This window comes from Podarcis pityusensis (assembly GCF_964106645.2).
Source record: "Podarcis pityusensis genome assembly, chromosome: 6".
Classification (NCBI taxonomy): Eukaryota; Metazoa; Chordata; class Lepidosauria; order Squamata; family Lacertidae; genus Podarcis; species Podarcis pityusensis.
Window position 1 is genome coordinate 86,410,361 of NC_138030.1, and position 21,012 is coordinate 86,431,372.

General features: G+C 45.3%; 1 protein-coding gene across 4 annotated transcripts in view; it reads left to right on the forward strand.

Annotated features, from left to right (window-relative positions):
* The window catches only part of HMCN1 (hemicentin 1), a 293,517-nt gene that overhangs the window by 148,474 nt on the left and 124,031 nt on the right, over positions 1-21,012 (forward strand). For all 4 annotated transcript variants that reach the window (XR_013988112.1, XM_081011980.1, XM_081011981.1 and 1 more), the window contains 9 exons: positions 3,782-4,060; positions 6,121-6,402; positions 7,853-7,961; positions 10,097-10,266; positions 10,959-11,113; positions 13,091-13,214; positions 15,230-15,331; positions 18,214-18,390; positions 20,612-20,763. Coding sequence is in view for 3 of the 4 variants with exons in the window: in XM_081011980.1 (XP_080868106.1) it covers positions 3,782-4,060; positions 6,121-6,402; positions 7,853-7,961; positions 10,097-10,266; positions 10,959-11,113; positions 13,091-13,214; positions 15,230-15,331; positions 18,214-18,390; positions 20,612-20,763 (1,550 nt within the window). In the remaining variant the exon portion in view is untranslated. The remainder of the gene's footprint in view (positions 1-3,781; positions 4,061-6,120; positions 6,403-7,852; positions 7,962-10,096; positions 10,267-10,958; positions 11,114-13,090; positions 13,215-15,229; positions 15,332-18,213; positions 18,391-20,611; positions 20,764-21,012) is intronic.

Sequence of the window (21,012 nt, forward strand, 5' to 3'; positions counted from 1 at the left end):
GGGTGTGAGACCTAGACAAAGAAATGATAATAATATTTAATCAGTTGTTTACTTGTCTGCCTTCGAAGAGGATAGTAAGTGAAAAAGAGAGGCAATCTGAAATCACCTCTTCCACTGGATTTGTTTCATTTCTGTTTAAATTGAAGGGATGTTTTTAGACTAACAAAACCCTCCCCTCCTTTGCCTTTGGCTCTGTAGTTGCTCCCACGTCTTCTGGGTACATGTAAAATGTCTGCCTACATGGTTCAATTTGAGGGTATGTTTTTGATGCAATAATCCAGCTCCCAAAGGACTGAGCACAAAAGGATAAACATGGACAGAGGCTTTTTACGTGGTCTCAAACCAACATGGCAGTGATGACAAAACCAGCTAACAGATACATGCTAAGGGAGGGTCAGAGTCCTCTAAGCTGCTTTTAACTTTTTAACTCTATCTTATGCCATGAGTTGAAGGGATGCGGGTGGCGCTGTGGGTTAAACCACAGAGCCAAGGACTTGCCGATCAGAAGGTCGGCGGTTCGAATCCCCGCGATGGCATGAGCTCCCGTTGCTCGGTCCCAGCTCCTGCCCACCTAGCAGTTCGAAAGCACCTCAAAGTGCAAGTAGATAAATAGGTACCACTCCGGCAGGAAGGTAAACGGCATTTCCGTGCGCTGCTCTGGTTCGCCAGAAGCAGCTTAGTCATGCTGGCCACATGACCCGGAAGCTCCCTCGGCCAATAAAGCGAGATGAGTGCCGCAACCCCAGAGTCGGTCACGACTGGACCTAAGGGTCAGGGGTCCCTTTACCTTTACCTATGCCATGAGCTACAGTGAACAGGTTTTTTAAAAGCTATTTTAAAAAGGTTGTGGTCCTAATGCTGTTGTTCAGTCTATGGGCAGTCAAGACTTGGTATTCATGTTGTAGCCCAGGCATAGGCAAACTCAGCCCTCCAGGTGTTTTGGGACTACAACTCCCATCATCACCCCTAGCTAACAGGACCAGTGGTCAGGGATGATGGGATATGGTGCTGGTTCTACTAGAGGTTAGGGCCCACACACTTCTCCTGTGCTTCCTGCTTGTGTGGTGGCACCTCAGTAAAACCACTTCTTACTGGTTGTAGCAGAGTTTTCCCCGGAGGCAGAGGACAAGACAGGAGTCATACTCAAATTCACAGTCAAGAGCATCTTTATTGCTTGACTGGTTCTACAAGCGTTGCTGTTACTATGATATACAAGCTATTTACATTCCTTCTTTATCTCTCCAGCACCGTATAATCTCAGTCCAGTAATTAACAATCCTGACACAGCAAAACTCACAGTATCAGTAGCATACGTTATCTTACTTCTAAACTTGTTGTCACTGTGCGTGCTGACTGTGTGTGTGTGTGTGTGTGTGTGTGTGTGTGCTTTCCTTGTGCGGAAATTGCAGGCTGTAACTTCCTCTCTTTATTTGCACCTCTGGCTGACACCAATCAAGCCTAGAGTGCCACACCTACACACTAAAGAAAATTCTGGAAACCCTCTTTAAAGCTTCCAGGAACTTTTATCTGTTTCTTAAAGAATGTGTTCCTAACAGGTTCACATTAAAATGCAAACTGAGCCAAATTCCTCCCATATCTCTGGATCTGGCGCAGTGAAGGGCTCCTCTTTGCATAGAAACTAAATCAATCCTGTCTGTCTGTGTTGATAACAGGTTCAAAGAGACCCCAGGACAGCCTTTCTCAACCTGTGGGTCCCCAGATGTTGTTGAACTACAACTCCCATCACCCCTAGCTAGCAAGGCCAGAGCTCAGGGATGATGGGAGTTGTAATCCAACAACATCTGGGGACCCACAGGTTGAGAACCTCTGCCCCAGTATCTCCTTAGGTGCAGATACTGGCATCAAAATGATGGACAGGTCAGATGAGCCCATTTTGTAACAGGTGGGAAAATGTTTGCCTGAAGAGATGTTAGATGGGAGGTCACCCGTCATTCATGCAACACCCCTGCCCCAGCAGTGTTTGTTTTATTAGGCCTTTCACATCTTTAAAGTGCCATTTTGAATGATATCTTGGAACCTGGGGTGTTGGCAGGTTGCAATCAACCGACTTGTTTGGCAGCGCGGGGCTTACATTGGCAGGCAAACATTACCTCCACCAGCAGTCAAGCTACTCATTGAGGGTTTGGCTTGTGTGCGCAGTGGATGTCGCTCGCAGTGTCTCGCAGGAGCATCTGCAAATGATTAGTTTACATACATTGTTTTTGGCTAGGAATCCACATAAGCTGTTGCCTCCAGAGGACGGGGAATTATTCTGGGTTTCAAGGAATGCTGAAACCAGCGCAGTGTTGAAGTGTTACTTGTGGTTCTCAAAATATGAGTCGGGTCTCCTGAGGGAAGGCAGAAAGGGTGTCTAGGGTGAAACTTAAGGCTCTCCTTAGCCAATCTGAGGCCGATATTATTTTGCTTTTTTGATGTGTGGGGGTGGCTGACAATGGCTGGCTGAGTGTCAATGAAGCAATCCGTTCATTTTATTATTGATTTACTTGGATGTTTTTTCTTCAATTCCGAAACCCCCCTCTGTTTGAATTAGGCTGCAGGATCCACATGGTTCAGCAAACTCCCTTTTCACCATTCTTTTACCCAGGGTGAAATAAAATGGAACGGTGCCTGTATGCTCAGGAAGGCATCTGTTGTGTTTGGGCAGATGGCTTCACCAGGATAATGTGCAAGAATCCCTGTCCTGAATGTGCATGCAGTCTCTTTAAAATATATGGGATATGTTTTCTCCTTTTGTTTTTCTCTCACACACCCAAACATGGATCAAAGGGCCTTTGGGAAGGAATCTTTTAGGATATGACAGACATTAAAAAGGTAAAGGGACCCCTGACCATTAGGGCCAGTCATGACCGACTCTGGGGTTGCGGCGCTCATCTCGCTTTATTGGCCGAGGGAGCCGGCGTACAGCTTCCGGGTCATGTGGCCAGCATGACTAAGCCACTTTCTGGTGAACCAGAGCAGCGCACAGAAACACCGTTTACCTTCCCACCAGAGCGGTACCTCTTTATCTACTTACACTTTGACGTGCTTTCGAACTGCTAGGTTGGCAGGAGCAGGGACCGAGCAACGGGAGCTCACCCCGTTGCGGGGATTCGAACCGCCGACCTTCTGATCGGCAAGTCCTCGGCTCTGTGGTTTAACCCACAGCGCCACCCGCGTCCCTTATGACAGACATTAGCGCTATGCAATTCAGAGAAACGTTCAACGTGGGTTTGAAAGCAAATTCAAAGTTATTATACAGGTTGCTATCTAAACATCAAAGGCACTCCCATTTATTGACTGTGAGATGCTTTAAGTACTTTGCAATAGTGGATTTTATTTTGTAATAGTTAACAGTTTATATATTTTGAAGCATATGCCATGCTTTAGTCTAAACTCTATTTCAACACTTAATGCAATGAGCAAATAAGAGCGTTCACAAACACTGCATATCTGAGTTTATATTTTGAAGACGGTTCCAATTAGATTTTTCCTGTCTCTTGCTAGTTTCTCCCATTAGGAGCCTGTTAAACCAACAAAAACTATTGTGGTAAATCTGTTCCCAGATGCTGCTGCTACAGATGGCTGGTGGAGGAAACTACATCACCATGTTTTTTGTTTTGTTTTTGCTGTTGTGGGGTGGGGAAAACAATTTGTCCACTGAAAGCCCTTTAGAAACCAAGTAATAATTAAGCTCTGGCTTCCTTTGTGTTCTAAGACTCTTCCTCTTCTTTGCATCTTGATTTTTACTGTTTTTCTCCTCCTTTTCCTTCCCTGAAAACAGTCCCACCTGCAATCAAAGGCGGAAACATTACCACTGAAGTGTCAACGTTGCTGAACAGTGTGCTAAAGCTGGAATGTGAGACAAGGGGAATCCCAGCTCCTACCATAACGTGGTATAAAGATGGACGCCCTATTGCGTCTAGCCCAGAAGCTCTTTACCTGGACAGGGGGCAATTCCTTCAGATTCCTCGTGCGCAAGTTTCTGACTCTGCAAAGTACAGCTGCCAGGCAACCAACGTAGCTGGGACTGCTGAAAAAATATTCCTAGTGGATGTCTACGGTAGGAAGCAGACGAGAAAGAACACACTTATTTGTTCAGCGTGCAGTCAGAAAACTGGAATTTGAGCTGTCCAGCCGATCTGGGCCTCCCCTTGCCTCTTCTTGGCTTATTATTGACTGCTCTTAGACTCAGGTTTTCAGTTGGTTGAGGGTTGAGCCAAATTGATATAAAAAGCTTTAGAGTGTGACAGACTTATTTTAAGCATAATATGAGTGATAAGGAGAGGTGGGGGAGCTGGATCCTGCCCCATTCCCTGCCTGCACATCCCCTCTGAAACTTCTCCTCCTAGGTTAGTTTTCTCCCGGTGCAGATTACTTCTAGTCTCAAGGAACACCAGTGGGTGGCTCCATCTCCTGCCTCCTCACCCATGTTGTGCTTTAGATGCATTCCCTTTTTATAAAGGCAAACCCATAGAGGATAAGGATATCAGTGGCTGCTAGTCATTATGATGGCTTAATAATAATAATAATAATAATAATAATAATAAAAAATACCCCGCCCTTCTGGCTGGGTTTCCCCAGCCACTCTGGGTGGCTCCCAACAGAATATTAAAAACACAATAAAACATCAAACATTACACAGGGTTGCCTTCAGATGTCTTCTAAAAGTCAGAGAGTTGTTTAATTCCTTGGCATCGGATGGGAGGGCGTTCCACAGGGCGGGTGCCACTACCGATAAGGCCCTCTACCTGGTTCCCTGTAACCTCACTTCTCGCAGTGAGGGAATCACCAGAAGGCCCTTGGAGCTGGACCTCAGTGTCTGGGCTGAACTATGGGGTGGAGACGCTCCTTCAGGTATACAGGTATATATTACCTCTGGTATCACAGAAGCAGTAGGTATCAGTTGCTGGGGAACACAAGTGGTGCTGTCCAGAAGTTCTGTTTATGGGGTTCTCAAACCCGCCTGGTTGACCACCATGAGGGTGGGATGGTGTTTGAGCAGATAGGCCTGTGGTCCGACACAGGGGGGCTCTTAATGAGTTCTTATGTTTTAATTTGGCGATAACCCAGTTCTTACACCTTATGGGTCCACCACAATGTTGAGACTGCCCATCAACAATCACTACCCCCAGGCATTATTCAGGGGAAAGTCACAAGTCGAGAAGCAGCTCAGAGTGATTCAGCTGTTGAGCTTTCTCACTGGAAATTACTTATTTTGCTTGTCATAAGGAAATCCAGCAACATATGACAGCTTTGAATTTAAAAAATGGCTTTCCCTACAAAAAGCCAGTTTAACCAATGGGTGTCCTCACTTACCGTATTTTTCTCTCCATAAGACACATCTGACCATAAGACGCACCTAGTTTTTAGAGGAGGAAAACAAGAAACAGTGGGTGTATGATTTTTGTGGCTCATGCTGTGGCCACAGACATGATATGTGATTTGACGGTGAGTTTGGGTTAGCCCAGTGCAAAAATCCTGACAATCCATGTGGATCCGTGTTTTGTAACCACATTTTTGCGCCATTGCCACGAAACAATGGATGCGTGTGTTGTTTGGTGCAGGCTGTAGCCATGGACATGCTATGTGATCTGATGGTGAATCTGGGGTGACCCAATGAAAAATCCTGAGGATCCTTGTGCTTTTACCTCCCCCCTCCCAGGCAGCCTCCTTTATCTCTAGAGTCCCTTATCTCCCCTCCCGATAGCTTGCTGATCAGCTGCTCAGCGGCTTTGTTTCAATACCCCCTTCCCTCTTTCTAAAAAAAGAAGAAGAAGCACGATCTGCTTTTTGCCCCTGGGCAATTCAGCTCCAGGGACCACACATTCGCTCCATAAGACTCACAGACATTTCCCCTTACTTTTTAGGAGGAAAAAAGTGTGTCTTATGGAGCGAAAAATATGGCACTTTGTGGCATTGACCAGCCTGAAAATACTGTCCGGGTTGAAATGCCTCTTGATAACCATGGTTTTGCCATTCAAGATAATTCCTTGGAGGCTGAGTTACCTGGGATGGAACCAAACCAATTGATTTGATAGTGGCTTGGATTTTTGAGTGGTCACAGAAAATAATGGCTTGGATTTTTGAGTGGTCACGTGTTACCTCTCCATTTCCTTCCAGTTCCTCCAGTTATTGAGGGCGACTCAGAAGCAATCCAGAACAAGCAGGTGGTTTCTGGCAGTTCCCTGGTGCTGGAGTGCAATGCTGCTGGCAACCCACCTCCCCTGCTGACTTGGCTGAAGGATGGAGTTCCTGTGAAAGCGAGCGACAACCTGCACATTGTGTCTGGTGGAAGGAAGCTGGAAATCATGAATGCTGGAGAGGCTGATGATGGCCAGTATGTCTGTGTGGCTACCAGCATCGCAGGAGAGAAGGAAATCAAATATGATGTGGAAATCCTAGGTGTGTAAAAACAGAATTTAAGCTTTTTATTTAACCTTCACTGTCAACCAGGTATTTCCATAAGTTTCACTTACGTCAACCTTTCCCAACCTGCTGTTTTCCAGCTGTTGGTGTCCAGCCTCAGCCAGTGTAGCAAATGGTTAGGGATAATGAGAGTTGTGATCCAAAACATCTGAATGGCACCAGGATAGGACTGTTTTTTTTTTCTTTATGTGATTTATTATTATTACTATTATTTATTACTTATATCCTGCCCATCTGGCCAGGCCTCCCCAGCCACTCTGGGCGGCTCCCAACAGAATATTAAAAACACAATAAAACTTCCCTAAACAGGGCTGCCTTCAGATGTCATCTAAAAGTCAGATAGTTGTTTATTTCCTTGACATCTGATGGGAGGGCGTTCCACAGGGCAGGCCCTCTGCCTGGTTGCCTTGTAACCTCGCAATGAGGGAACCGCCAGAAGGCCCTCGGAGCTGGACCTCAGTGTCTGGGCTGAATGATGGGGCTGGAGACGCTTCTTCAGGTATACTGGGCCGAGGCCATTTAGGACTTTAAAGGTCAGCACCAACACTTTGAATTGTGCTTGGAAACGTACTGGAAGCCAATGTAGGTCTTTCAGGACTGGTGTTATATAGTCTCTAGGGCTGCGGGTGGCGCTGTGGTCTAAACCACTGAGCCTCCTGAGCTTGCCGATCAGAAGGTTGGCGGTTTGAATCCGCACAATGGGGTGAGCTCCTGTTGCTCTGTCCCAGCTCCTGCCAACCTAGCAGTTCGAAAGCACGTCAGTGCAAGTAGATAAATAGGTACCGCTGTGGCAGGAAGGTAGATGGCATTTCTGTGCACTCTGGTTTCCGTCACAGTGTCCCGTTCTGCCAGAAGCAGTTTAGTCCTGCTGGCCACATGACCCAAAAAGCTGTCTGTGGACAAATGCCGGCTCCCTCGGCCTGAAAGCAAGATGAGCACCGTAACCCCATAGTCGCCTTTGACTGGACTTAACCGTCCAGGGGTCCTTTACCTTTACCTATGTAGTCTGTATATTAAATTTGTAATGGACTGATCCTCTCCATTTGTGTGACATATGGATTATGTTATTGATGGGGAACAATAGACAGTACCGGGAGATTTAGCAACTCCTCATTAACATGTTTATTTAAACCAAACCTTCATTTAACAATGGTTTCGTTGTCTAAAGTTCAGTGGCATGTTTCATTCCATCACTATGCACCACTTGCAATGTTTGGGGTTGGTGGACTGATGCTTGGAAATTTGTGCTGATTTTTATGCTATGATTTTTTGCTGCAAAAAGTATAAGCTCTAAACCATGTCTTGTCCAATGAAATTTTGAATCATCCAAGAAAGGACAGACCATGAAATAGTATTTTAAATCATTTCCTTTTTTAAAATTCTGACAGTACTTTTATTTGCGCCTTTGGGTTTGCTGTCTTTCCAGTGCCACCAAGTATGGAAGGGGAGAGTGAATCTACAGATTATATCGTGATTCTCCACAGCTCCCTGGAGCTGGACTGCCTGGTAACAGGAACGCCTCCGCCGACCATCACGTAAGAAGCTATTGTTCAGTGCAAAAAGAGAGGCAAAGGAACAGAAAAAGAAATCCATGACTTGTGTCAGATTTTGGTTGGAAGAGCAAAGAAAAGGAAGTAGTTTAGCAAAGGTTAACGAAGTTCTAGAAAAGGAAGTAGAAGAACTTTATTACCTTTCCCATGGTATAGTTGCTGTCTTCCTTTGGTGGAACTATAATTTTCTGATACATTATTACTCATTTTGTGCACAACTGGGCTGGTTAAGATAAATCCATCCATCCATCCATAATTTCAGAGTCAAGTCGCAGATCTGCCTTAGACTCCTAAAACCTCAGATTATCCAGGATGCCATGTTTTCTGTAGTTGCTCGGTGGTTTCTTTTGCCCGCCGGGACATTTGTCTAGCTTTTGTGAAGCTGGAGAATATCTTGGGCACCTCTGCTTTTTAAAAAGTTTGATCTTTCATTCCTGGTTCCCAACCCCCATCATTTTTTTCATGGCCTAGAAAGCAAACAGCTGAAAGAGAGATTAGGGTTAACATGCAGAAAGAAAACAAAACAAAGCCTTATATGCTAATCCAAGGCATTGTTTTGTCTATAACCATGAAGCAGAGGTCCGTGGAGTCTTTGGTCAGGTGACAATTACTTATGGAATGTTTCAGGGACCATTGGGAAAGGCTCTTTGGGCACGAATGTCATAGAATCATAGAATGGTAGAGTTGGAAGGGACCACAAGGATCAGCTAGTCCAATCCCCTGCAATGCAGGAATCTTTGTGCCCAGTGTAGGACTCGAATCCACAACCCTGTGATTAAGAGTCTTATGTTCTACCGATGTGGTTCACACTGAACCTTTAGAGTATCATTCATTCCCAAGATTCCAGTGTCCACTCACTGTTTTCTTCCCTTCCATTGTTTACCTTCCAACAAGAATCCACTTTCCTTCTTTTTCTCTGTTCCTGGTTTCCCATTAATGTAACGGTTTCCCATGCTTTACCTGGCCGATACAACTTGTGTTAGCGTAAGGAAGAGAAGCTAATAGATGTGCGCATCAAGATCAAACCCGTACTATGGATGGCCATATATACATTTCGAAATGGAGAGCATTCTCTCTAGTTCAGGGTATTTGAGGTCAGTGGCCACGATGGAAGCTTGGAAAATCTGGAGCCCAGAGCTTGGAGTTCACTGGGCAAGTCAGAGAGCGGACTCCTTCAACTTCTACAGGCTTGGCCAATGCAGAAATTCTTCACAGAACTCTAGCCCAATGGTTGCCATTAATTTGATTTGAACTGATTTTATAATGAATTGATTTTAGAATGCTGTATTACTTTACTGTTGTTAGCCGCTCTGAGCCCGGCTTTGGCTGGGGAGGGCGGGATATAAATTTGTTGTTGTTGTTTAGTTGTTTAGTCGTGTCCGACTCTTCGTGACCCCATGGATCAGAGCACGCCAGGCACTCCTGTCTTCCACTGCCTCCCACAGTTTGGTCAAACTCATGTTCGTAGCTTCGAGAACACTGTCCAACCATCTCGTCCTCTGTTGTCCCCTTCTCCTTGTGCCCTCCATCTTTCCCAACATCAGGGTCTTTTCCAGGGAGTCTTCTCTTCTCATGAGGTGGCCAAAGTATTGGAGCCTCAGCTTCACGATCTGTCCTTTCAGTGAGCACTCAGGGATATAAATAAATTATTATTGTTATTGTTATTGTTATTATTGTTATTTGCCAGTCTCAAAGACGGAAGTAGCATGCCCATACAGTGGTACCTCGGGTTACATACGCTTCAGGTTACACACTCCGCTAACGCAGAAATAGTGCTTCAGGTTATGAACTTTGCTTCAGGATAAGAACAGAAATAGTGCTGTGGTGGCGCAGCAGCAGCAGGAGGCCCCATTAGCTAAAGTGGTTCTTCAGGTTAAGAACAGTTAAGTACAGACCTCCGGAACGAATTAAATACTTAACCCGAGGTACCACTGTATTCTCTTAGGCAGCTGGAGGGTTGGGAGACCTGAACAAACACAATCCACAGTAGTTCGCTCGGCAAAGTGTCAGACTCTGAATGAAGCTCAGCCTCTGTAGCCTGTGTTAGTTTGTGAATACTTTCGCAGGTATCTTACGATCCCCTAGCTTATACAAATGAGACCTGCTTTTTAATCCACCAGGTGGTTGAAAAATGGCCAGCCTATCGAAGGGGGAATCGGATATAAGATCTTACTAAACGGACGCAAGCTTCTCATCTCGCGGACTGAAGTCTCGGATACTGGCCATTACCAGTGCGTAGCAACAAACAAGGCAGGCGAGAACAAAAAGGAATTTGATGTGACGGTGCATGGTGCGTTGTTTCTCCAGGAAAGAAAATTGGGGGTGGGGGTGGAGGGAGAGGGAATGTCTCTTGTCCTTAACAAACAGCCTTAAATGCGTTGCGGTTTTGCTCAATGTATAGCACCAGAATTTCAGGATTCTAAATTGCCTTATGCTGCTCACAAAAGAAATACAGAGGAAGGCATTCACTTTTGTAGCAGTCTTTGTTTACCTGTCTTGCTCCAAGTCTTGCTCTAGATCTTATGGAATGGGATGGTGAGAATCAACACCTTTTCAGCAGGGGAATTAAATAACCAATTGCCATTTTCAGTGGTAGTTTTAACATACTGTAAGAATTTGAAAGAGATCCTTTCCTTTTTTTTTTTAAATGATTTTTATTAAGAATTTTTAAATTACAGGAAAAACAAAAAAGAAAAAGAAAGAGAAAAAAACAAAAGAAAAACAAACCACAATCAAACAATACAAATTGATAAAAATCAAAATCAAAAAATAACAACAAAACACGTAACAGAACACAATCAAAAAGCAAAAATAAGCCACAAACATTTAAAAACAAATCCAATATTCTCAAATCCTTAACTGTCATTGCCTTCTTTCATTGCCTTCTTTCATTCTTTCCTACTATCTTGATAACTGTATGCAGGTTTATAGCAGCTAGATTGTGTTGTTTCTGCATAACACTCTGTGTTGATCTTTTTGTAGTTCCTCCAACAATAAAATCGACTGGGCTCCCTGAGAGATCTGTAGTGATACACAAACCAGTAACCTTGCAGTGCATTGCCAATGGCATACCCATCCCTTCAATCACTTGGTTGAAAGACAGTCGGCCTGTAAATACAGCGAGAGCAAATATCCGGGTACGTATCACGATTTCAATAACCCACAGCATTAAATGATTGCCATTCCAGTTTCCAAGAGAACAGAGGCACCCAACAAGCAAGGTGGTTGCACATAATTTTGTTGGTGCAGGAACGTATAAACTTTTGAGTTGCACCCTCATCGTTCAGCCCTGAGGTCCAGCTCCGAGGGCCTTCTGGTGGTTCCCTCACTGCGAGAAGCGAAGTTACAGGGAACCAGACAGAGGGCCTTCTCGGTAGTGGCACCCACCCTATGGAACGCCCTCCCATCAGATGTCAAGGAAACAGGCAGCTGTCTTATTTTTAAAAGACATCTGAAGGCAGCCCTGTTTAGGAAAGTTTTTCATATTTAATGCTGTATTGTTTTTAACACTCAATTGGGAGCCGCCCAAAGTGGCTGGGGAAACTCAGCCAGATGGGCGGGGTATAAATAATAAATTATTATTATTATTATTATTATTATTATTATTATTATTATTATTAATGGGATTCTTCAGCAGAACGGTGTAGGGGGTGGAGAATATTGTTCTGATAATTGTGCTGCTTTATCAGCCCAAGTGTTTAAGACCCTTCAAATTCACAGTTTCCCATTTGCCCTCCCACCTCCTGGCCTTTCCAGAGGCTTAAAAATGGAACATCATTAACAGTAGCTTCCCAAGTGGTGGAGCTGGTCCATGGAGCCACCGGCACATCACCAGGGTCACTGCTGCATGCCTGGGCAGAGATAGGGCAAAGCAGCAGCAGGTTCACGGGACTTCACAGGCGCACTAACAGGAATGCCTGGTTGGCCAGCCGTGTTTCTGTGCAGCCCTGAACTTGCCACGGTATCAGGAACCCCTTTGACAAGAGAGCGACTCAAGATAAAGTCCCTACCGGAAAAGAACGGCAGATGAAGTTGATGGACTGTGCCGAAATGGCTAAAATGACCGGAAGAGTCAGAAATCAGCAAGACCAAAATTTTAACAAGGAATGGGGGAAATTTATAACCTACCTTAAAGACCATTGTAAAAGGTTAAAATCATTAGTAGGGTTGGAATAACATTAGTAGTTTAATGGTGAATTTTGGACACAGTGGAGAGGTAAAATATTTGGATTATCATAAAAGATGCAGGAGGAAAGGGTTAACAATAGGACCCACAAAGGGGAGGATGGAAGTCCAGGAGAGTCCTTGTAATCTTGTTTTTATGATTTATGTTTGATATATCTCCGTAAAATGTTAATTTGAAAGACCAAATAAATAGATTTTGTAATTGGCAAGAGAGCGACTCTGTTGTGCCACACACACTGTTGCTGCTCATTGCTAAGAATCACAAAGTGGAATGTTGTCTTTGGTAATCCTCATAATGGGACGCGGGTGGCGCTGTGGGTTAAACCACAGAGCCTAGGACTTGCCGATCAGAGGGTCGGCGGTTCAAATCCCTGCGACGGGGTGAGCTCCCGTTGTTCGGTCCCTGCTCCTGCCAACCTAGCAGTTCGAAAACACGTCAAAGTGCAAGTAGATAGATAGGTACCGCTCTGGCGGGAAGGTAAACGGCGTTTCCGTGTGCTGCTCTGGTTCGCCAGAAGTGGCTTAGTCATGCTGGCCACATGACCCGGAAGCTGTATGCCGGCTCCCTCGGCCAATAAAGCGAGATGAGCGCTGCAACCCCAGGGTCGTTCATGACTGGACCTAATGGTCAGGGGTCCCTTTACCTAATCCACATAACGGGCCAAGATTAGAAAACAAGCACACAAAACATTGCCCTAATCATTCACCTAAGCCCAAGCACGCAAATGAATTGCATTTATACTTTATGCATGATTTATTCCAGCTGCTGAACTGGAACTTTAGCAGTGGGATTTTGGATTTTTAAATCCAAAAATCCAGAAGTAAGCACCCTGAATATAATTGTCATTTGGAAGGAGAGCTGATAATATGCATATCCTATTGGAAATCTCTGTGGATGCTTGTTTTTTTCTTTTCCCGTTCTGGAGCAGCTGGAGTCCTCCGGACGCATCCTGCAGATCGCCAAGGCTTTGATGGAAGATGCTGGCAGATACACCTGTGTGGCAACAAATGCAGCTGGCGAAGCCCAACAACATGTCCGACTGCATGTGTATGGTAATGGTTTTCCCGACATGGAACGTAGCCTATTGGTTATGCTAGATCCCCACATGCATGCTCCACATACATGCTCCTGCTCATCTCTTGTTCTTTCGCAAACATTTTAGGTGTTTGTGATAGCATCTAGCAGCTCCCATCATTTTTACAACACGCCCTCTCCTTCTTGTTATCTTTGCAAGCGTTCGTTTTTCAGAGGAGTCCCCAGTATTGTGATTCGAGGACCTGTCCCCCGCTTGGGAATAATAAAAACACGTGGACACGGCATATTAGGTTAATGGGCAAGAAAAGGCCACAACTGTATTGATTACAGCATGTGAGAGGTATTGGCTTAGGCATTGGACAACAGCAAATATTGACTCCACCCACTCGGAGAGGAGTGAGTCAGACGGGGGTTAACCGCCAGTAGGGGGAGCCTGTTGATGCAAATACAACTATAAGCTCTCCCCTGATGTCACCGGGGGTCGTGCCATGGCCCCCAGCCACACAGGGCATCGGACAGGATCCACGACCGCCGGATTCCTTTAACGGAATACCCAAAAGTGAAGGGGTAGGCGATGGCCACACCTTGCCCTTCCATACACCAACAACACATTCCAATGCCTAACCGCCAAATACCGAGAAAGTTGTGACGATTGCTACGAGGTAGGCGAAAAAAACCAAGAGGCTGGTGCCAATTTGCCAGTTGGAAAAAACTCCTACCAGGCCCCCTGGGCAACCAGGGCGACCAACCATAGGTCCATAGCAAGGTCAAGCGAACACCTATTCACTAAAGGGAGTGGTGGGTGGGTGACGCGAGGAAAATGGCAGCGGAATGGGGGAAAGAGCTGGCGTGGCCGCATTTGAGGGGCTAAACCACGCCCCCCGAGCAGCCACCTGATTGGGCGCTCTTCTGGGAGGCGTGGCGCGCCAGCATCAATGGGAGGGCAGGGGCCGGAACGCCCCCTGCGTAGCGCGGGAATCGGTTCCCGCTCACAATCTCTCCCCTCCGGAAGGAGAAGAGGCTTTGTGGAGGAAATGATTGGTCACATGTGAGTCTGGTGATTCGGGGCCAGCTTTGATGAGAAGATTTCTGCACACAGCATTGTGGCAAGGGAGTTTTACCCATCACCAGGGGTGACTTCCACAGATACCCTCAAGGGACCGGTAGGATGCTGATGACTGTGCACTGGGGAAGGCAGGCTGGGTACTAACTCAGGAGAGGAGTCTGTGATTTGTGGGGAACTGTAACATCCAGGAGGCAAGAGTCGGAGGCAGTGGAAGCTTCAGAGCTGGAGGGTGGAGCACAGGATGGGTTGGAAGAAGAGGAGGCAGGTCAGGCAAGTGAAGGGACACCTGCTTCCCCACCTTCTCCTGCATCACTGTCCTCCAGAACCAGGAGGGGACTGAAAAGGGATGAAAAGGGACGTTCCCATTGAGGCATAGTCTCCGGTCACAAGTGCACAGCCCATTGGGGGAAGGTACATAAACTGGTGGTCTCCAAAGAGCATGGACCTGATGCTAGGTTGGTGTGTGTAGCTATCAAGAGCTGTAGAAGTTACTGTAAGTGGTATCTTTAACAATAAACAGTTAACTATCTGCTGTGTGCATTCCCTTGACATGGGAGTAGATGTGCTTTGGGATGGTAGAAGGGAATTATAAATACCACACATCCTTTCCATTCTCACAAGAACTACATTCCTTGACCCGTGCTCCCTCTGTTTGTGTGGTGTGAGGTACCACAACACCTGAAACATCCCAGAGAAGAATTGAAAACCACTTAGGTACCTCCATATTCTGGTTTAAGAAATATGTATGCCTCTTCTACATGAGGTCTGGAGAGTGTTAGCACAAGAACGGGCCTTCTCTGTATTGCCTCCCCAATTGTGGAATGCTCTCCCAATGGAGGTTTTCCTGGAGCCTTCATTATATATGTGTTGATAATGTCACAGAAACTGGATAAGCACAGAAGAAACCTTCATTTATGTGAGGTTGAACAACCAAGATGATAATCTTTTTATCCTTTTCTTTCCCAGAGCCACCCAGTTTGAAGGATGCGGGAAAGATGATAAACGAGACTGTGGTTTTGAACAATCCAATACAGCTGGAGTGCAAAGCATCTGGAAATCCTTTGCCAGGTAGATACACACTCAGAAGTTATTGCTCGTAATTTAAAAAAAAATTAAATTGGGTGAGCGGGAGGAGAGTTGCTGTATTTCAGGATTCACCTTACCCTAAAGTAGCTCCATGAAACATAATGGGATTTCTCTTTCAGTAGATGTTTTGTGTAGCTCATGTGCTGGAAACCCATCTGTGTTGTCCTGGGTGGGATTCGACTAAGTTGTTGCAGGCACAAAACAAGGTCCATTTGTGCAGCAAACACCCTTCCCCCATCTTCTAAATCTGCTCTGCAGGACTTGGGAAACCCCAGAACGGTTTAAGGGTGTGTGTGGAACAGGGGGAAACCCCCTTGCACGAGTGGCCCTTGTATTCTGCAATCATACCCCTCTTAGCGCAATGTTGAATCCCATCAAGTGTTTGTTGCGGGAACATTTCTGGTATTGGTTTGGCTGAGTTGCCAGGAATGTACAGAATGTTCACGAACACTCCATGTGCTTGGAAAGCAAAGGGTTTGCCATTCAACGTTCCTTGGAAAATGGGCAGAAGTAGTTTTGCGAGGCAGCCTGAGGGCTGGGAAGGGTGCAGATATTGCTTGCTGCATTAAGTCTGCTGCATCGACTGAGGTGTTTTGGCCATGCATGGACAGATGGTGCAGTCGGCTTCCCCTCAGAGCGTCCTCGTTGCTACGAATTGGGGATGGGTCTTGCTCATTATCTGGAGCATTCTTTTTAAGTTACTGTCTACTTCTCTGCGACAAAAAGAGCCTTCGGGGTGGATTTGCTGACTAACCACATGACATGTACAAGGCTGCTTCTGACATTGCGAAATCGGTTGCAGAGACTCCAGGAGTGAGGCTGAAGAAAGAAATTGGCTGCTTTTGAAGCGGCTCCCTTGATTGCCTTGGCAGAGGCGACATTCTAAACTCTTGGACTGGACTGAATTTGCCTTGGGGCTGGCTCTGCTTTTGCTGGCTCCTGCTTCCTTTATCATTCCTTCTCACCCCGTAAATGTAGAAACAGATTTTCAGGATGAGCTTGTTTACATATGTATGCGTGTCGCTGGATCACTCAACACTTGGCCATTTGTGAACTGGCTTTGGGCCCATCCGGACTGATGCTTTCTTGCGGGTACGTGCAGGCGCATGTCGTTGACACATTAATAGTGCATTTGAAGTGGGTTTATACTGGATTGTCCACACGGCACCCCGTTTGTTGTGGGAGATTGCATCCACATTTTAATTCCACCTATTCCATTGTCTGTGCTCCTATTGTTTTTAAGTCCCCCACTTCTCTTTGCAATGACAAACCTAGACAAAAGCAGAGGCATCACCTTGCCAACAAAGGTCCGTATAGTTAAAGCTGTGGTTTTCCCAGTAGTGATGTATGGAAGTGAGAGCTGGACCATAAAGAAGGCTAAAGAATTGATGCTTTTGAATTATGGTGCTGGAGGAGACTCTTGAGAGTCCCAGGGTCTGCAAGAAGATCAAACCTCTCCATTCTGAAGGAAATCAGTCCTGAGTGCTCACTGGAAGAACAGATCGTGAAGCTGAGGCTCTAATACTTTGGCCACCTCATGGCCAAACTCCTTGGAAAAGACCCTGATGTTGGGAAAGATGGAGGGCACAAGGAGAAGGGGGCGACAGAGGACAAGATGGTTGGACAGTGTTCTTGAAGCTACGAACATGAGTTTGACCAAACTGTGGGAGGCAGTGGAAGACAGGAGTGCCTGGTGTTCTCTGGTCCATGGGGTCACAAAGATTCGGACACGACTAAACAACAACAACAACTTCTGTTTGAGCAAAACTTAGATGTGCTTTGATGCCATGCCACCATATTTTCATGTGTACATTTTTATGTTTAGTATTTATAAAATTTCAGGTGCTTTATAACTGTCAAATAAAAAATCCTAAGTAGTGTGGGCTGTTGTAGGGATGTTATTCCAAAGCATATTGTTATGGGGGTGGGGGATAAGCAAGTGACCAGTGAGGAGAACAATAACAGGCCACAGAGACTGCTTGAATATGCAACCTGATGGGCAGTTATTGGGCAGTATCCCTCTAACTCATCCTTTTAGCTCAAGGGTTTCCACTGGGGTGCAACAAGACTTTCTCTCCTTTCTTTTGCCCTGCACCCTCTCCAAATCTGTTCCAGAGGGTTGGAGCCCCTATAATAGATTTAGGGGGCAAGGGGTTGGGAAGTTCTATTGCACAAGTAGAAATCCTAGTGTTGATGGGACCGTGACTTAGTGTTGCTTCGGATGTAGCCCTGTGTCCTAATTAGGGCTGGGTTTTCAACACTGTGCTATATATCACCACCTAAGCATTCTGATATGCCAATATATTACAATGTCTGAAATAAGGATAGAGCTAGGTAGAGGCGTTGGCTGACTTCATGATTTTTCCTGCATCGCGATCTTTGCCGGCGCCTGCTCTCGTAATTCTCGAGAGCTGAGTCAGCAGAGTTAACAGGAGCTGCAGGAATCGAGAGAAGCGTTGGCTGGCTTGACCAGATTTCCAACGTTGGAATTTTTACATAGCACGCAGTCACACGCACATCATGCCAGGTCCAAAATTATTAAACCGATATCACAATATGGACTTCAAACTGGTCGATATATTGCCCAGCCCTAGTGCTAACACTGAGCTTGTTTGCATTTCAAAAGTGAGAAGGAATTCCTTAATTTTTTCCCCACCCGCCCACTGCCTTTGCTTTTCCGCATTTGCCATCCGAGACGGAGGCACTCAAAGCCTCTGTTTTACTTTTGTGCATGAGTGGCATTTGAACATAACAGGTAGTTGCCTTTCCTCGCCCTTCCAAGGAGCTTTTGAGTATTAGATAAATTCAGAGCAGCGAGTTCTAGACCCCTCTCACCAGCCTCTTTTACTTAATTCCTTCCGCAGTCATCACGTGGTACAAAGATAACCACCCTCTCACCAACACTGCCAGCGTCAGCTTCTTGAACAGAGGGCAGGTTTTGCAGATTGATGGCGCCCACATCTCCGACACTGGCATTTATAAATGTGTTGTGGCGAATGCAGCAGGAATAGCCGAGCTGTTCTACAGCCTCCAGGTTCACGGTAAATATTTCTTCTCATAAAAAAAGGACGGCTCGAGGGGGGAAACAGCTCTCTGCATTTCATCTGTTCTTTTCATGTTTTATTTTGTGCACTTAATAGCTTCCAGGTACTCGTTAAAATCGTTTCCCAGGAGAAAGCTCGGGGAAGATTTAGTCCAGAGCTCAGTTCTGTAGCACCGGCAAAACTTAAAAATGGGAGAACACTCAGTTCTGAAGTGTTTCCTCGACAGAACTGTGCAGTGTAGTCGTGTCTGGAAGACAGATCTCAATGTTGCCTTTTCAGGAAACTGAAGTGTTTATTTCATTGTTGCTAGTCTTTCACTCAAGTAGCCGTCAACCTTTTCAGACCCTTGAGACACCTTTAACCGCTTACAACAACGTTTATTTTTTTAAAAAAATCCATTGTTTTCTTATAGTCTGGCCAAATCAGATTCAACTACAGAACACAGGTTTTTACTTGGGTGCAAAAAATTCATACAGATTTAAATGAACAAGCCAAGGTGTTCTTCCCTTTGTGTGCAAAGAGAGAAAATTTAAATTTATGTTCTCCTTGGTTTCCTTGCCACAATCTTTGTGTGTCTGGGGAATACAAACCCTAGTTTGTCTTGGTAATTGCTCAGCCCCTTTACCCTTGTTATTAAGCCTCTTTCTTTACAAAAAAAAAGGTATTACAAACATACATTGGAAGTCGGAATGGAATCCATTCCGGAAGTCCATTCGACTTCCAAAACGTTTGACTTCCAAGGCGCAGCTTCCGATTGGCTGCAGGAGCACCCTGCAGCCAATCAGAAGCTGCGCCGGTCATTTGGCTTCTTAAAATCAATCGAAAACCGGAACAATCACTTCCGGTTTTCAGTCGTTCCGGAGCTGAAACATTCAAGTTTACAGGCGTTTGGCTTCCGAGGTTCCTCTGTAATTTGCAGCACTTGTTACTTTATCATGCAAAAATATTGCACAATCATGAAAAAACATTTATGATGAGGATGATTATTACTACTGCTACTACTAGACATGTCTGTCCTGTCCTCCAATGCCCATGAATCAGGTTGGCGTACAACACTTTTAATATCAGAAAATCATATTGATACCAGAAAATGAAAGCTTGGATTAAAGTTCAATAGCAGTGCAGCAGCAGAGGACGAGACCACAGAGAATATGTGCCTATTAACATCATCAGACACTTAGCAAGGCAAAAGACCACCAGAGCAAAAAATGTCTTCACCTGTCAGCAAAAGCTAGGAAGAAAGTTTTTTTTAAATACAAAAAACCCAAACTGATTAGCTGTCAATCAAATGAGTAATGCTTGTACAGTAATAATGACAACAATCATTTATTACTTATACTCCGCCCATTCAACTGGTTTGACCCAGCAACTCTGGGCAGCTTCCAACTTAATATAAAAACACAGTAAGACATACATTAAAAGCTTCCTGATACAGGGCTGCTTTCAGAAGTTGTCAGCTACTATGCTACTTCTGCAGGATTAGTGCTATATCATTCTTGTTATTGTTATTTCTTTGCTCCTAAAGCACTAATGGAAAGTCGCTCTTAAAAAAAGCCCCATTAGACAGCTATTCTTGCATATGTTTGATTGGTTGTTTGAGAGATGGGCTTGCAAGTGCACTGCTAAAATTTGGCATGCTGGCTTGTAGGAGTCAAATTCTCCCTCTGAGCTAAACAGAAACTGTGTTCAGTTGCTTTTAATATTAATTGATTTATAATGACTTGGGAGCAGCACATTTCCTTTTCAGCTGCTGTGGCCCAAGACACAGCCAACAGCCGTTAACTCCACCCAACTATTAATTGCAAGAAATGTTTGGCGCCAGGGATATTATGTAGCAGTGGTGTCCAAACTTTCTTCAGAGAGGGCCAGATTTGATGAAGTGAAGGGCCATGAGGGCCGACCAAAGTTGTTTACCTTTTCTCAGGATTGAAGTTATTGAGCTTTTTTTATGATTTTACCCCAGGAAATAAACTACCACAGGGGCCATATTAAACTGACCGGCAAGGCCAGATTAGCCCCCTGAAACTGACTTTGGACATGCATGTTATATACCATTGTAAGCCCAAACTTGGGGAGAGGGCGGGGAGGCAGATGGAAAAAGGCTGAGGAACCACCAAAGTTTACTCCCATTCAGAAAACACAGACTCACACGCATCTGAAAAGGTATAGGTGGGACTTTCAAATACTTAATTCTTCTTCTTCCTCCTCCTCTTGTCAGTTTCACCCTCCATTTCTGGCAACAACGAAATGGTAACTGTTGTGGTTAATAATCCGGTTCGACTGGAATGTGAAGCTCGTGGGATCCCTGTTCCCATTCTGACCTGGCTGAAAGATGGTAGCCCTGTTTCTAGTTTCTCAAATGGACTCCAGGTACTTTGATGCTACTGTTGAGGGTTCCAGGACTATTTAAACTAGCTTATTTAATGAAATTGGTGGCCTGAGCTTTTCGGTGGCAGTCAAGGGGCTTCCCCAAATGCCACGCTGAAAGTGACCCTGTGATTACTGCTTAGCATGGTCTGTTTGTAGCGTTCTCCACTTTTCTGCACCTTCGTTTGCGGCACCAAAAAATGAGTGCTCTGTGGAAAGCCACATTACAGCTGAGACAATGGGAGGTGAATG